The sequence below is a fragment of the Bombus impatiens genome, unplaced genomic scaffold (genome assembly GCF_000188095.3).
Source record: "Bombus impatiens unplaced genomic scaffold, BIMP_2.2 scf_4015, whole genome shotgun sequence".
Taxonomy (NCBI): domain Eukaryota; kingdom Metazoa; phylum Arthropoda; class Insecta; order Hymenoptera; family Apidae; genus Bombus; species Bombus impatiens.
The window spans coordinates 1-16,105 of NT_180434.1; the positions used below are offsets into that span (position 1 = coordinate 1).

Consider the following 16,105-nt stretch of genomic DNA (forward strand, 5'->3'; position numbering starts at 1 on the left):
TTTTACATTTTATCTAATTAGGGATGTAAGTTAATTCTAATAAGTTACTTTTGATGGGAATATATATATTTATATATAATAACAATTTGTTCACTTTGTTTATCCAGACCTGTTAAATAATAAATTTTATATTGTGTATGCAATTTTATTACGGTATTTGCACATTAGTATAGACATGTATATATAAAATATACAAAATTCATACAATATAATTATTTTCTTAGTAATATATTCCCTATGACGATGTTGAAGATATTTACAGAATTTGGTTTATTTTTACTTCAAAGTTATAAAGTTTGTAGGGGAAGGAACTAATATTATACATATTATAATCATTAATAAAAGTATGTTTTTAAATAGGAAGACTATGAAATATTTTTTAATTATAGGACTATTTCTTTTTATATTTGATAGCCAAATATTGAGTACTATTTATTAATATACTTGCTTTAATTTATCGGTTTTTTGCCAATCTATTTTTTACGAACCATTCATTCTTTTATCGCGTTAAACTATAAAAGGTCAGTTTTAGAAAGTACATATTCACATTTTACTCTTATCACTACTATTCTATGTTTCGTTTACTATTTCTCTCGGATGGATGCTTACAATATCGTTTTAATACTTTCATGGAAAGAATAAGCAAAATTTAAAAAGTAGGAAATTTATATATTGTTAAAGTATTTACAAACCTCTTCGAATTTTATTGATTCTTAAAGCATTAATAATGAAATTTGAAAATACAAGTTTCAAAAATTCTCAGTTCAGTCACATAAAGTTAAATATATGCAAAAAATTTATTCTTGTACTGTTTTAAAAAGGACCACTACATGTATATTTTATTCATTTTATTTTATTTATTCTTAGTCCATACCTTGCGGCTTTGGACGACTTTTGGTTTACATCTCTTATATAACGCTTATAACTAAGTGCTCATTCCGTCTTTGGCTTTTGCTTCCTTGCTGTGCTCTCTTCCTGTTGTTCCTCCCCCTCTTCTGCTACTCTTCTCTTCTCTATTATCCCTTTCAGTTCTGCCAGTCCTTCTCCAGTCTCATTTAGTGTTTCTACCAATTTATTCTTGTACTGTTTTAAAAAGGACCACTACATGTATATGTAAAACTTAACAAGTCCTTAAACGTAATATGAATATGAGTTTTCATTTTATACTTTATATTACCGCTAATATGAAATTTGTACAATGATTGGTGAAAATTTACTCATACTTCTGTGTCATTAAATAAATACATTAGTTGTAATGACAAATATAAAACTAACGCAGATTAATCACCACATAATTCTCTCTAACTATTCTCGATTCTAAGATACTAAGCAACAAGTCCGATAGTCAACTAAAATTAATGTCATTATCAAATGAAATCTTTCTGCCACAGTTCATGTAAAATAAATTTCAGATACTAAAACTTAAATATGTACATACATTAATATGGCAGTTTAAAGCTATGGAACTATACACGCATTTCCAGTTTCGGTACGGAGTTATTATTGAAATTATGATTCTGTTTTAGAAACACGACCCATCAAATCACTTAATCCATCACATCTTTAATAAAAACTTCACGACCCGTTTACTCTAACAGCATCCGTATTTATGTTCGTGTATGTGACTATATTGTTACTATCCTCGACAACTGGAGTCTGTCTCAATAAGTTCAATAATGCACTGTTTATCACCAAAGGTATATTAGCTTTACCATTTTGCAAATTGGAATGAGTCCTTTGAATTTTTGGCAATGCGTTCTTCGTAACGTTATTATCGTTTGACTCGCCGGTTCCTCCGATAACGCCGTTCTTTAAGGGAAGAACATTTTGTGAACTAATTAACGATGAACTAGGTCGAGTAGGTGGCGCTAAACTAATATTCGAGCTTAAAGAACTAGAACTTCTACCTTCTAAACTTAATTCCGATCCTCGTCGTTCGGTTACGTTCCTCTTATTTTTCCGCTGATCAGTCAATGATGTGAAGGAATCTCTTTTTAAAATCGCTTTAATAGTAGGATTAGTTAATTTCGAACTATCTAAAGTGTTACATTTTTCAGTCATGCTCGTGATCGATGCTCTTTTACGTTCTGGTAAATTCAAACTAGATATCGACGATCTCTTGTCACACTTTCTTTCTGGTTGTTCTTTCGCATCATTCGAAGCATCTTTATGTTCTTGTGGCGCATCAGAATGCAAATTGCTCTTTATATCTACGTTTGTACTAGATTTATTCATATTGGCTACATTTTGATCGGAGATATGAATCGACCGAGGCACTTCGTATCCGTTTGTTGAATTTTCCCTTGGGATGATATCTTCGTTATCCGCTAACAATTCTAAATATTTCGGTATTTCATTCGATTGTGATGTAAGTGTCGCATTATGGGAATTCTGAAGGAACGGTTGCATATCTCGGCTGCCTTCTGAGCTGCTGGATTTCCAAGAATTCCCTGTGAAAATCAACACAAAATCAACATTATATTACATTCAGCCTTATTCAATAGTTGTATTATGAGTTTGAATTTGTATAAGAAGAAAAGGAAGACTGGTCGAAAAAGCAACATATATAGATGAGCTTTACAAAGAGAACCTACCTGAATTATTATGATTTTGGTTCTCGTCAGCAAAGTAAGCCATGTTAGAGACGCCTGCAAGCATGAGCCATGCAATGATAAATAAGTATTCAAGCAAATTGTTAAATTTATATATTTAACACTTTTATGGCATCGCATCTTGATGATTTGAATCGGAATTATCGAGTATGATCACTTTTCGAAACAAATACGCTTCTTTTGTAACATGTGAAAATAAATTAATGTTAATCCTATTAGTTGTTGAAGCAGCTATTAGCTTACAAGTTTAGAAATTGAATTTTACGAGATGGCTATGAAAATTATGTAGATATATGATTGTATAAATAAGCAACAGAGAGGGTTTTAGTCATAAATGAACGAAAATTTGTATGCAAATTTTTTTACGTCATTCCCCAAGCTATATACGTATATTTTAGAAATATTTCGTTTTACGTAGTAAATTCATTTTGTGAATTGAAATATTGGAGAATGAGATAAAAAATATTAGTATTGAACTATAAGAATTATCCTAATAAGCTAATACGTGTTTGCTGACAATTAATAATCGATAATTGATATATTTGAAAAAAAATATATATTTACGTTCCATGCCAGAGATTTACATAATGCAAATGTTAATATCCGTATGATTGAAACATACCTCTTCTAGCTAAATAATGACCAGCATGAACCGGGTTCAATTGTGCATCCTCTATGGTACTTCGAAGACTAACTATATTTTCAAGGCAAACTTTAAAGCTCGGTCTAGCATCGGCAACGCTCCAACAACGCAACATGAGCTGATGTAAAGCAGGTGGACAATTTAGAGATTTGGGCAACCTTCCACCTGCGCGTACATGGTGTAATACTTCGATATTTGTTCTGGCAGGATACGGTTGTTGTCCCAAGGACGTGATTTCCCACATTAATACACCAAATGCCCAGACATCACTCTGTGAAGTGAATACACCGTCCACTAACGATTCAGGTGCCATCCATCGAACAGGAAGTAATCCTTCTCCCTCCTGTAACAAAAAGTTGAATATTTGTTTCTGTTTTATATCAAGATCGTAAATTGTTATTATATTAGAATTAGGAAGATATTTACTTTTCGATAATAATCGTTCTTATATATATCTCTGGCCAGTCCAAAGTCACCGATCTTAACGACACGGTTCTCTCGATCTCTGGCAGATACCAAACAATTTCTACACGCGAGATCTCTATGTACAAAATGGAGCTCCTCCAAATAACGGCATCCCCTTGCCACATCTTCGCACATAGCGAGCAAATCTTGCAGACGTAACGCGTGTGGATCCGATGGTTGCAAAGATCGACTCGCCCTTAAATAACTCAGTAAATCTCCAGCTTCCATCAGTTCCAACACCAATAACGGTGGGTCCGTATCTAAACAGACTCCCAAAAGTCTTAACACGTGCTTATGTCGAAAATGACTCATGAGTCTAGCTTCTTGAAGGAACTCTGTCTTTTCCTGGGCCGAGGCACCCTTTCGCAACGTTTTGATCGCAACTGGCGTAACTCCTGGTCTTTCCAAATCCTTCGCATTCCCTTGAAATACCTGAAAAATTTATATGCACGCGATAACGACATAATCTCGTAATTACAATGACAGTTTTTGAATATTTGTTATTTATATGTCGCTTACTTCACCAAAGGCTCCGCTACCCAAAAACTTCGCTAAGGTAATCTGTTCCCTTCTGATTTTAGGAAGCGTAGAATCGTCCGGATCGTTCTGCAAGGTAGACGCGTACAACGCGTTCGATTGAACGAAATTTCCGCGTGGTATCTCTCGAAGCGTCGCTAACTCGACGTCGCTCACTAACGGAGGTAAAACCGCCGTTTTATCGTCTTTGCGTTGCCGGTACACTGCTGAATTACAAAACTTATCCTTTATACTCCTGTTAACTGCACTCGAAGTGTACATATTCAAACAGGGATTACTTTAACCATTAAAAAAAATACACTTTATTTATAATCGTCATACACTTACGGCAATAGAAATAACAGAAGCAAAGCATCGCAAAAGTGATAATAATGACGCAAACTCCCAACACTAAACCAATGTGTTGTTGATCTGCTAATATTCCACCGGTGGCTTCAGTTAAATCAATGATCGGGCTGGATCTGCTCCAACTACCGAAACCGTACGCGTTTCTAGCTTGAATACGAAACCGATACTTGTCGTCCATGTCTCCCGTGATTATCCAATAATTGTCCGTCCCATTGTAATACAACTTCCAGCTCGCGTTCCCGGTGGAGTCTATTTGCTCGTTAATTTCATTGATCTTCATCCCTTCGACACGGTACAACGTGATCTGCGAGCCATGAGCTTGCGCTGGTTCCCAATTCAATTGGTACACAGAGTTACGGAGTGTGGTTACCGTTGGCATACCTGGAGCACTCGGTACATCACCTGTTCCCCGAATAACACAAAACAATACGTGGATAATTCTAAAAAACAATTTTAATAATTCTATAAAGAACAGAAGGAATTCGTTACCTAACGTTTGAAACGTGAACCTCCCATCTGTTGGCCACATGAAATCTTTCTTGTAATTTGGATATCTCAGAAGCAGATGAAATTTGTACAAAGTTCGTGGTTGTAATTTTTTGATGAAATACGTCGCTTTATCGTTTTCCATCGTAAAGTCATTCGCCTCTTGCCAATTTTCTACAGCAACATCTTTGTATTCCAACGTGTATTTGACCATCAAATCGACTGTTGGCACCCAGGATACGTTCAAGCTATTCACGCTAACCCCGGTTAACGTCAAATTATTAGGTTCTGGATACATCTTGACTACTTGACCGGGACTTTCGCTGTATACATCGTTAACGTGGGCAGGATAAGCGCGAACGAACACTAGATACTCCTGATCGGGTAGCCATGGTTCCAACATGGTGAAGAATCTTCCATCGGTTGTGCGTTCGGTGCCTTTTATAAATTGTTCTCCCTTTTGTCGTGCTCCGTTTATTAATCGAACCAATCTCCAATGTACCTCGTATCGTACAGCTGCGGCATTTAATATCTTCGGTGGCATCCAGTAGACGATAGCCAAAGTTGGTGTCAGAGCTTCCACGGTTACGTTCTCCGGAGCTGTAGGAGCGCCAGCTTCGGTTCGTAACACGACACCAGAATCAAACTCTAAACTCATCGACTCCGAATCAGCGTAATAATTACTCAAAGCCAGTTTCAGTCTATATTTCGTGAAAGGCTTCAAATCCTTTATTTCGTATTCCTTCTCGTAAGTCTGCAACTTTGTTCTGTCGCTGTCCTCGCACATGTTTGGATCATTTTCTAGACATTGAGACACGTATATCGTGTATAGCGTCGTAGGTAAGCTGTATCCTTCGCAGCCAAATCGAGGAATCGGCTCGGGAAGTCTCACAGTGATGCTACTTGCTGTTTTTCTCGCTTCTTCCACGTTGTAGGAGTCTTGACGAGGAATCAAACAGTTGGTGATCGGATAGGTTTGCAGAGACTTCCCAAGGGCTTTGATGCTTCGTACAGATGGTAAATAAAAGTGTTTGATCTCCTCGTCATCGAGATATTTTTTATTTACAAAATAAATTTGATCTTCCGGAATGTTGGACCAATAAATGTTCATCTTGTCGACGGTCAACGATCTTGCTGGTAATCCTTTGTTGAAACCTGCGCTTACTATCAGATTGCACTTACATCCGTCGATATCGGCGCTGTTTAGGTGACCTTCCAAAGAAATCCAGTACATGACTGGTTTTTGATAATCGGTGCTATCGATCGTCATCACAGGAATCACGGACGGCCTGTAAGGACAGGAACAATCGTCTATATGATCGAAGAACGGTTGAATATCACCGCCGCTTAAATTCGACCGCATTATTACTCCACCGTCTTTCTTAGTTTGTTCTATCCAATACAACGATCTGCAAGAAATTAAATCAGATTATAGAATAAATTTGAAATATATGTACGAAGAAGGATTGCGTAAAAATAGTAGGTACCCGGTAGATGGTAATATATCAAGATTCACGATACGTCTGCTCGTCGTAACGATGTTTTCGTATTTAAGAATTCCAGCTTGCCACATGGTCAAATCTAACTTCATGATACATCCACCGTTTTCTCGATAGCTGGATTCGGACCAGTAAAGATGTCTCGCCACCCAATCGACAGTTATACTAAATGCACTGTTGTTCAACGTCAATATTTTAGTAGCGTTTGCCCCATCCAAGTCCGACGTTACCAACTCCTGCATTTCGTTGATCCAGTAAATTTTGCTTTCCGCGGCCAGATACGTCACTTCAACCGCGATGTGCCGAGTAACGGTATAGTTCATTTCCTGATCCAAATCGGATATTCGAACCGCGTCCATCGTGGCGACCAGCAATTGCGGTATCGGATTTTCGTAAATCGTCGAAACGCTGATCACGTCGGTGTACGGTCCAGCGCCAATTTCCGTATGAGCTCGAACTTCGAAGTAATACGTCGTGTTTGGCAACAGGTCTTGAACGGTGTGCTCTAACAACGTGGATGGAATAAGCGACTGATCGCAGATTTGCATCTCGACGTTGTTCTCCTTAAACCAACACTGAACCGTGTATCCGGTGATCAGACCATTCGTGAACTCGGGTTGATCCCACCTGTAACGATTTTATTTTTTAAATAAACTCAATCATCGCATAGGGGTAAAAGGCTTTTATCGTTATAAAATAAAATATTCGACGCCGGTGACAACAACGATTCGGTCTTCGCTCGGTAAGTAAAAGTCTAGTAAAAGATAGCAGCGAATTTCTTTCTTATGATATTCACCTGAATATCGCAAATATGTCGACATTTTCGCTCAGTGGTTCTTTACGAAACTCTATAAACGCTCTAGGATTCGTTGGCTGACTGGGGACGCTTTGTGGCGATCTCAGTATCTTCCTTGTATGGTGTGCCGTTTCCCAATACGTGAAGGCTTTCACAGTCACCTCCAGGACCGAATAAGGCAAAATCTGTTCGGAATTGTTATAAGGCATCGAGGTTTCCGTCGTTATCTCCGGATTCGAATTGGTATTGATATAATCCGCGAATTTCACTTCGTAGAAGACAGTTCCATAATTGATATTCTCCACCGGGTCCCAGGATATGTTAAAGTTCCTCCAGCTGCCTTCTACTCTAATACTGCTATAGTTTACGGCGTTTGGTAATACAGCTACGGTTTCTGATGTAAGATTCTTTGGATATTGATGAAGCGCTGGATCCATGACGGCCACCATGTGAAGGCCTGACAAGCTGATACCGTTTATTATGGCCGTGTTTTGGCCAGACAGATCGCCTATCACCGCGTTCCGGTCGTCTTGAAGCCACAGAAGATGCTCCGAGAAGTAACATAAAGGGCCTTGCATGTTTGGATACTGCAGTGATGAGACCTTAAAAACATATCGAGAAACGGAATTAATGATTCTATCGCTACTATCAACGACAACGATATGTCCTTTCTTTTTGTAAAATAAGAAAATTAAACGACGATAGAAACCTTCTCAGGCACGATTTTGTGACTCATCGAAATTCTTTCGGACGTTGGCGCTCGATAAACGATAGATCCACTTTCGTAGCTTCGGACAATCCAATAAACGTATCTGTTCTCTGTGTCCAGCGTTAACCCCATCACTTGTTTCCCGTTAAATATTTCATCCGAATGATAGTATCTTCTGTCTTGTCCGTTTAAACGAGCCACTTCAACGGCGTGGCCTGTTGACCAATACAGGTACGCTTCCAAAGAATCGATCATTAATTCTTTAACGATGGCCAGAATCGACATGGGCTCTTGATGAGATCCATTCAAATTTGCTCTTGTTATCTGTAGAGAAAATACAGGGGAAAAGCATAGCATGAAATAAATTTTTAAGTAAATAGAATCGATCGAACGTATAAGAAACATTTATTTACAATTTGTTGCTTTGGATTAGCCCAGTACAATTTTTTCGATATCCAATCGACAGCGACGCTCCCGACAGAGTGGATATTCATCTTCGTTTTTTGATGGCTCGTAATATTGTACCGATACAACGCAGAATTGTTTCCTACGATGTACAGAATATCCTTGTACCAGCTGACATCAACGATGTGATAATCAACCTCTGTCTCCTTCAAGCCCGCTTTATAGATCAAAGTATCGATATTCTCTCCGGTTACGTCGCTTCTTAGGAGACCCTCGTTTGCGGACCACAAAATGGATGCGTGTGATCCGTCCCTGGAAGGTTGATCAAACGTCGTACAAATTAATTCTCAGAGATATTCCTCTTGAAACGATCGACGATTAGACTCGTAATTAGACTACGAATATTTATAAAGACTGTCGAATTTCTTATTTTACGTATTTCCGCATTTTTATACTTTTTGATTTTTCACAAATACGTAAATGGATTTTTGCATCTATCGAGATTTCCTGTAAGTACATCTAATCGTGATTTACCTCAAGGTTCGACCCCTGAACTCGGTTGACCAGGGACCTCTGCCAGCGCTCGTGTAAGCCGCCGCCTTAATCGAGTACTCTGATTTCTCTCGAAGATTGTGCACGGTATGAGACGATCCAGCGATATCCTTCTGATGTATCGTTTCTCCGGTAGATTCGTCTTTGATCTCCAATTCGTAAGACCAATTTTGCCAGGCTCCTTTACCCTGGCCGCCCAATAAATGAGGCGCTTGCCAAGAAACTTTCGCCCTCTCCACACCAAGGACAGCTTGCACGCCCGTAGGAGGATTCACGGGGACAGGAACTGGTTGGCTCGCGTCCATAAGTACATTGACACTGACAAACGAACCGTTCGACCTGAAAAGAACGCTTTTATCGAAGCATCTGCGCATAGATCTCCAGCCTGGTTGAATAGGAAGCAACGTTCTCACCTATCGGGGTAAGCATTGTGAAAATATCTGTTTTGTCCCGAGTGATATCCCTCTATCAATACCTCTTCCCCGTTCGTCCAATAAAACAAGCCGTTCGCCATGGCTAACGAGACCACGTTCTTGAATCTTGGTTGCTGCGTGTTGGCGCGAAGATTTATAACTTCACGACCATCCAGAGAGACGGATATTACAGTATTTTGGATGTGATGGGGAACGAGAAGACGGAAGTTGGTGTGATCGACGGTGAACGCTCCTAAATTAGCGTCTTCTAGAATTAAATATGGCTGAACCTGTAAAAATCCGTGCAAGGTTATCGAGGATGAATTGAAGTTTTTGGCGTAAGCTTTTGGTCCGTAAAATATCCGCGTTCAAAACTGTTGAAACGCGATGCGATTATTCCGTGGTATATTTTCTGCTATTATATTTTACAGTTTGATGTAGACCAGCGATATCTTAGCCAGCCTTTCAGGCGTCTTACATACGAAACGTACCTCGTGCTTCACTCCGTTGCTTATGTCAGCCAGATCCAATCGGTACAAACCGCCCCTGGTGACCCAGAATAAGTAACCATTGTACGGGTCTACCTCGATGTGCGTGGGTCGCGTCAAGAAGCCAGCCACGGCCACTGTCAAACCTCTTCCGTCCAGATTGCATCTAGCAATCTGCCAAACCGTTGTCGCGTGTTTCACCTCGCCCAGAATGTACAAGTGAAGGTTCAGCCAATCGACCGATAAACTCAGAGGTTTAAAGTTCGCCTGACTCGGGCTGAGTATCACCGTTGGTTTCGTTCGTTTCGTGATGGACGTTCTGTACACGTATCCTAATGAATCGGAAATGAAGAGCCGAGCGGAAGCCACGTGAATCGCCACTCCTCGAATCGTGCTCGTATTTTCGTAAACCACGCTAGGATCGTCCAACATGTCCGCATCTTGTTTCATAACCACGTGCTGACCTCCGAGAATTAAAATAGGTTGTTGCGTGTCTTTCACTGTAACGTCACGAATCTCGTTAATGTTCGCATCGTTTGAAAAACTTGCTGAAATTTTAATTTCCATCTGCTACTGATACGTACCAGCCGGTTCTGGAGTGGTCATAACGCAAGTTACCGCAGGTGGTCCTTCTCCAACCCCGTTCCTCATGGTCACGCTGATGGAATAATTCTTATTAGGCTCGAGATTTTGGAACATGTAGTGGTCCGTGTTTTCGGAGGCTGGTATATCCTGTAGGTTAATCGTAAAACGTATGTAACTGGACTGTTAGAGTATCTATCCCTTTCGAACCCTCGCTGGATAATCGTTATGCGAATAGGAAAGAAACGCCATGCCAGAAACGTATTTCGTGAGATCTGGTTCTTACAAGCTAAGAAGCCGATGTTAGCGGGATCAAAGATGAACGAACCGATAGGTCAAGCATGCATTGCTTAAACTCGCGGACGTAAATTTTTGAAAGCTCGTTTATCTAATCAGCGTTAATCGTGCCAGCTTTTTTCTAACGATCTTAACGATCAAAGAAGCCGTGCATTTGTCCCGAGCATATTATTTGCTGAGCAATTTTTACCTTCCATGTACGTATGAATATATGTATACTATTTGTGGGAAAAGGTAGGCAGTCTTGCAGAACCAGTTGCTATTTACTCGCACAGTGGTGTTTACTACTAAAGTTAGAGAGAATAGGAAAAGCGCAATCGGCTTTACATCGACGAACGTCGTGTCGACGAATGCCGGTAAATAGCGACGATAGCTTAGACAGAACAGTCGAGGGTTTGGAAACGTATTCGCGTAGAACGATACGTTTCGCGAAAATGAAAGATAACTGTATCGAAGAAACTAATTGCAAGGAAAGAAACTAATTGTATCGAACGTTATTGAAGTTCTGGCGTGGCGTATACCTTAAGCTGGGAGTGATCAGCCCCTTGCAGACGCAGGACATAAGACAAAAGTGGCCCATTCGGGAAAGGGCCCGGTTCCCAAGACACAGAGGCGCGGCAGCTGTCTACCGCTACCGCTCTTACAATTACCGGTGCTGAGGTTGGTAAACCGGCAGCCAACGTTCGTATCACGACGCTCGGAGCGGAAACGATAGGCTCCGGATTGTGTTGAGACGATTTTAACAGTAACGCTACGCGAAACTGCAATTAAAATGGCCAAGTGATGATATAACATTTACGAAAGGAAACAACGACGATAACCCGCGACATTTAAATAAATATAATTAAATTTAAAAACGTACCCTATATTTCGTGTAAGGTTGCAAATTTTCGACTAAAATCTGATCGTCCTCTCCCCACGATTGATTTCTACAATATTGCCAGGTCTCAGCCAGTTCCTCGTACCTCCATTGCACTAAGTACGATATGCCTCCGCCGCGTCTTTCGATGTCTATTCCTTTCCATTCGAGTCGTAGGGAAGTTGCGGTTAGCGAGTCCGCTACCAAAGCTGGCGCCGATGGAATACCTATTTCCGCTGATAACGAACATCGATAGGTATCAATACGCGTTACGGAGTAGAAGATTTATTTGGTTATGAGTAGACCGCCGATCTTGATACGTTTGTGGGAAATTTGAAAGTAAAAGATGTACAGGTTGCGCGCGATACGTAAAAATATAGAAAACATTACAAACACGGTACTCCGTGTAATACATAGTAGTTAAAACGTTGTTCTAGCCGATTTCCATCTTCGTAATTGCATTCGTAGAAATATAATCTGCGCAATAAATATCCGCGGTCTAGTTACGAGAATCGCGTGAAAAATCGACAAAAGTCGATCGCGAAGGCAACGTTGCAAAGGGTCTCCTCCGCTCGCGAACGTCAATCATATAGCGGAACTGCCATAACCGCCGTTATTTATCTGTCAGAACGTTTTCGTATACGGAGATCTGCGAATATTTTAATTCCGAAGCGCACCGTAGCTTACGCGATGAATCCGGAACGGCAACGAGCTTTCACAGAGTACAAAAAGATACTGGACGAACTGAAGACAGCTTTCTTGGAAAGATGGAAGATTAACAAAACCGACAATGTCAAACTAGAAGATTTCGATCAATTTCGGACCGTGGGTACCGGCGCCTTCGGTCGTGTCATACTCGTGAAATATAAACCAACGTCCACGTACTACGCCATGAAGATCTTAGAGAAAGCAAAAATCGTGAAGATGAAGCAAGTCGAGCATACGTACAACGAGAAAAGGATACTACAGTGCGTGAGGTTCCCCTTTGTCGTCTATATGGAGTACTGTTTCAAAGACAATTCCTACGTATACATGGTGTTACCGTTTATCAACGGTGGCGAAATGTTCACGCATCTAAGACGAATGGGGAAGTTCGACGAATCTCTGGCGCGATTCTACGCCGCGCAAGTTGCTCTCGCGCTGGAATATCTTCATCACTGCAGCCTCGTTTACAGAGACTTGAAGCCGGAGAACATTTTAATTCAAAACACCGGCTACATCCGAGTGACAGACTTTGGCTTCTGTAAGATGATCGACGGTAGAACGTGGACTTTGTGCGGTACGCCTGAATATCTCGCACCAGAAGTAATCTTATCGAAAGGATACGGTAAATCCGTGGATTGGTGGAGCTTCGGTGTTTTGATCTACGAAATGAACGCTGGATATCCGCCGTTTTATTCGCGAGACCCGATGAAAATATACGAGAAGATCGTCTCTGGTAAGTACAAGTTCGCTCATCATTTTGGCGGAGAGCTGAGGGATATATTGAAAAACATACTGCAAGTGGATCTGACTAGGAGATACGGAAATCTGAAAGGTGGATCTATGGATATAAAAGGACACAGGTGGTTTCAATCGACCGATTGGAATCAGATATATCATCAGAAGATACAGCCTAGTTTCATACCGGAATGCTCGGCGCCGGAAGACACCAGCAATTTCGATTTGTACGCGGAAGAATCGCTGAAAATAGCCACGATGGATCGTTACGCCAAGGAATTCGCCAACTTTTAATCGAACCGATTACGGAATACCGTTGATTTAACAGCGAAGCGTATCTTTGGAGATACAGAGAACTGTACGCTACAGCGGAGGCTCGTTACGCGAAACAACTGGAAACAGCGTTCGTCGCGTCAACTCCGTCGTCAGCGAAGTGCATATTACCTTTTAGTTGTTGAAAGTAACGGTTCAGCGCGTCGTGACAACCCAGGACACAGTACAATTCTTTGGGTGGTAGCAATTCTTGCGTTCCATTCTACAAAACGATACAGCTGACGTTAGATTTGGTAAAATGTTACGCTCCGTGTAATGACAAAAAAAAAAAAAAAAAAAAAAGAAAAAAAAAAACGACATTTAACGTTAAAATTAGAATCTTTTTCGATTACACTCACCCTCTAGAATTTACGAGGAAATCGGTATAATTCTCAAGGCCTAGGAGCGAACGCGTCAAAAAAAAAAAAAAAAAAAAAAAAAGGAAAAAGAAAAACGACATTTAACGTTAAAATTAGAAGTAATAATGTCTTAATATGTACTGACGCAGACGGCTTGACAGCTCGTGTCGAGTGCTCGTTGCCACGCTCCGCAGCCTTTTGTGCACTGAAACAGACGGAAAATATACGCGTGATACTACGTTAGACGATGATCGTTACGTGTCTGATCGTATACTATCTCGTTTCTAATTGTACAAAATATATTACGGTCGAACGAGTTTACAGGCTTACGGTACAAGTTTACAAGTTCATGGTAAAGACACGAATTTATCAAGTATTCGTATATACGACAGTTTCGTCTTATTATCGGTAGTGGAGCGTGTGCAGCGTGTTTATGCAAATCGAAGTAGACAACACGCGCTCGTTTGTCCTTAATCGGTACCTCGATTCGATTCTTCGAACGGCGGAACGATCGAATCGAGACGATCAGTGGCGGTAAAGAAACGTGGCACGCTGCGTCATTTTGGCATTGAAGTAACTGGAGCTGTATTCGAAAGATGAACGTAAGTACGAGGCACGTGCCTCAAGTAACGCCCACGTTCATAAGACGGGCCCGGTCGGTTCGTGCCGAGCATGGATTTGCGAACCGAAGTTTAACGCATTAACTTTCTGCGCGAGAGGATGTGGGTATTTGTCGGCGACAAGCCAGTCGAAGTAAGAAGAAGTGGACAAGGAAGAGAACGTACGAGAACTACGAACACGCGCGCATGTGTTTGTTTACCATGAAGATCGTGATCGTTCGCAATTGTACGGAACTTGTTCGTCGAGGCGCCTGATACGATCCTCCGGTCTAGTCTTTTTTTCTTTTACCGATAAACATGTCATAAGATCAGCAATGTTATCGTTCAGAAAATTGCGTTATTGCTTTGACTTGGTTATTAACCCGTCCTGTTACGATCTTACTCAATAATAAATCAAGTCGTCTCGTCGTTGAATTCCGATGGGATCGATGGTCATCCGAAAAAATGTTAAAAATTTTTTTAGCGTCCCAAGAGATATCAAAAATCTTTGATTGTCCGAAAGAGAGTTATTTTTGGTTGTCCGAAAAAGCGTCGAGTATCGTTGGTCGAACGAACGAACCGAGAACGAGAAATATCTTGAAATATTTCTTCGAGCACATCTTGAAATAATTCGTGCTTCGACGAAACGTAAATATACGAGATACAGCGTGCTCGATGACCTCAAGGACTCGAGGAAGAACAAGTTTGTAATAGTTACGTCTAGACTGGAAGCTTTCGTCGTCGTCGTCTGTAACTCGTTTTTCCTTCCTTCGAGTATCGTCCTCCGGTATGTCGGTTCTGTGTATACCAGCCGCGTTTCCTGTTCCAATTTCTAATTTCGCCAGATAACAGGCGATAATTGACGTTTAATCTCGTCCTCGATGAAAAACGAGAGGCTGGTTAGAACGATGGTTGTTACGGTAGTTGCAACGTTCGTGGACAGCTTCGCCTAGTAAAATCGTTATTTCAACATCGTATCCCGAGATACAAGAGAGCCATTTACCAATTGTCAGGCTGATCGACACTCGGCCGCGTTGGAGAGGCGCCGCACATAAATGATACCCCTCTCGACATTTTAGAATAATAAGCTCGCCATGGAAAGACTTAATTCGACGAAATTAGCGGTGCACCTGCGTTATCATAAGCTTCAAGCTTCGACGTAAATTCGTCTTGTATTACGTACTTGCTTTTTAGTAGAAAGAACGCTGTATTCTTTTTTTTTTTTTATTATTTATCACTCGTACATCTTGGGAAATTCTAATTAAAAAATAGCATCGGATATTACTTTGACTCTTGCGTACTTTAACTTCTGTCAGCTTAATCTGCGAGAGTTTAAAGAAACCAGTAACAGTAAAAATTTAGAAAATTAAATCTCGTTCACGTGTCTGCTGAATAAATTATTCTATACGAATACGTATAGAATAAATACATATTGGAGGATATCACAAAGGTCAAATAGCTTAAAAATTCTAGAATGAAAGGGACCTCCGACGCTAGATAGATAAGTTATTAATAAACATTTGGTGGCGGTTTCATGACTTTGACGAGTTGCAAGTAAGCGCGACACTCGTGCGATTTCTTACAACGATCATCGCAAAGAACCCTGAATGCAGACGAGCGATACTTTGTCGCGCGATCCCGCTGCGATCACACGTCCGTCTTTGTTGTTCTTAACAAGAAAACAAAGAGAGTGGCGCGATCGCG

General features: G+C 40.6%; 2 protein-coding genes across 3 annotated transcripts in view; one reads left to right on the forward strand and one right to left on the reverse strand.

Annotated features, from left to right (window-relative positions):
- Window positions 1–1,074: 1,074 nt before the first annotated feature.
- The window catches only part of LOC100743576 (proto-oncogene tyrosine-protein kinase ROS), a 27,267-nt gene continuing 12,236 nt past the window's right edge, over window positions 1,075–16,105 (reverse strand). Inside the window, exons 3-20 of one of the 2 annotated variants that reach the window (XM_033324569.1) lie at window positions 13,948–14,007; window positions 13,576–13,666; window positions 11,695–11,927; window positions 11,354–11,593; window positions 10,538–10,685; window positions 9,957–10,453; window positions 9,466–9,755; window positions 9,035–9,391; window positions 8,509–8,812; window positions 8,096–8,419; window positions 7,387–7,988; window positions 6,579–7,217; window positions 5,095–6,500; window positions 4,585–5,007; window positions 4,240–4,460; window positions 3,682–4,152; window positions 3,235–3,598; window positions 1,075–2,450 (exon numbers count right to left, since the gene is read on the reverse strand). In XM_033324569.1, coding sequence (XP_033180460.1) covers window positions 1,576–2,450; window positions 3,235–3,598; window positions 3,682–4,152; window positions 4,240–4,460; window positions 4,585–5,007; window positions 5,095–6,500; window positions 6,579–7,217; window positions 7,387–7,988; window positions 8,096–8,419; window positions 8,509–8,812; window positions 9,035–9,391; window positions 9,466–9,755; window positions 9,957–10,453; window positions 10,538–10,685; window positions 11,354–11,593; window positions 11,695–11,927; window positions 13,576–13,666; window positions 13,948–14,007 — 7,545 coding nt within the window. In that variant the 3' untranslated portion in view covers window positions 1,075–1,575. Of the gene's footprint in view, window positions 2,451–3,234; window positions 3,599–3,681; window positions 4,153–4,239; window positions 4,464–4,584; window positions 5,008–5,094; window positions 6,501–6,578; window positions 7,218–7,386; window positions 7,989–8,095; window positions 8,420–8,508; window positions 8,813–9,034; window positions 9,392–9,465; window positions 9,756–9,956; window positions 10,454–10,537; window positions 10,686–11,353; window positions 11,594–11,694; window positions 11,928–13,575; window positions 13,667–13,947; window positions 14,008–16,105 lie in introns of both variants that reach the window. The other variant, XM_033324568.1, reaches the window with a different exon arrangement.
- Window positions 12,382–13,569, forward strand: LOC105682024 (cAMP-dependent protein kinase catalytic subunit 1-like). The gene has a single exon (XM_012393701.3). The coding sequence runs from the start codon at window positions 12,382–12,384 to the stop codon at window positions 13,423–13,425; it is 1,044 nt and encodes a 347-aa protein (XP_012249124.1). The 3' UTR covers window positions 13,426–13,569.

Bases quoted from the DNA above. Each gene is read 5' to 3' on its own strand.
- LOC105682024 (XM_012393701.3), top strand. From the start codon at position 12,382: ATGAATCCGGAACGGCAACGAGCTTTCACAGAGTACAAAAAGATACTG.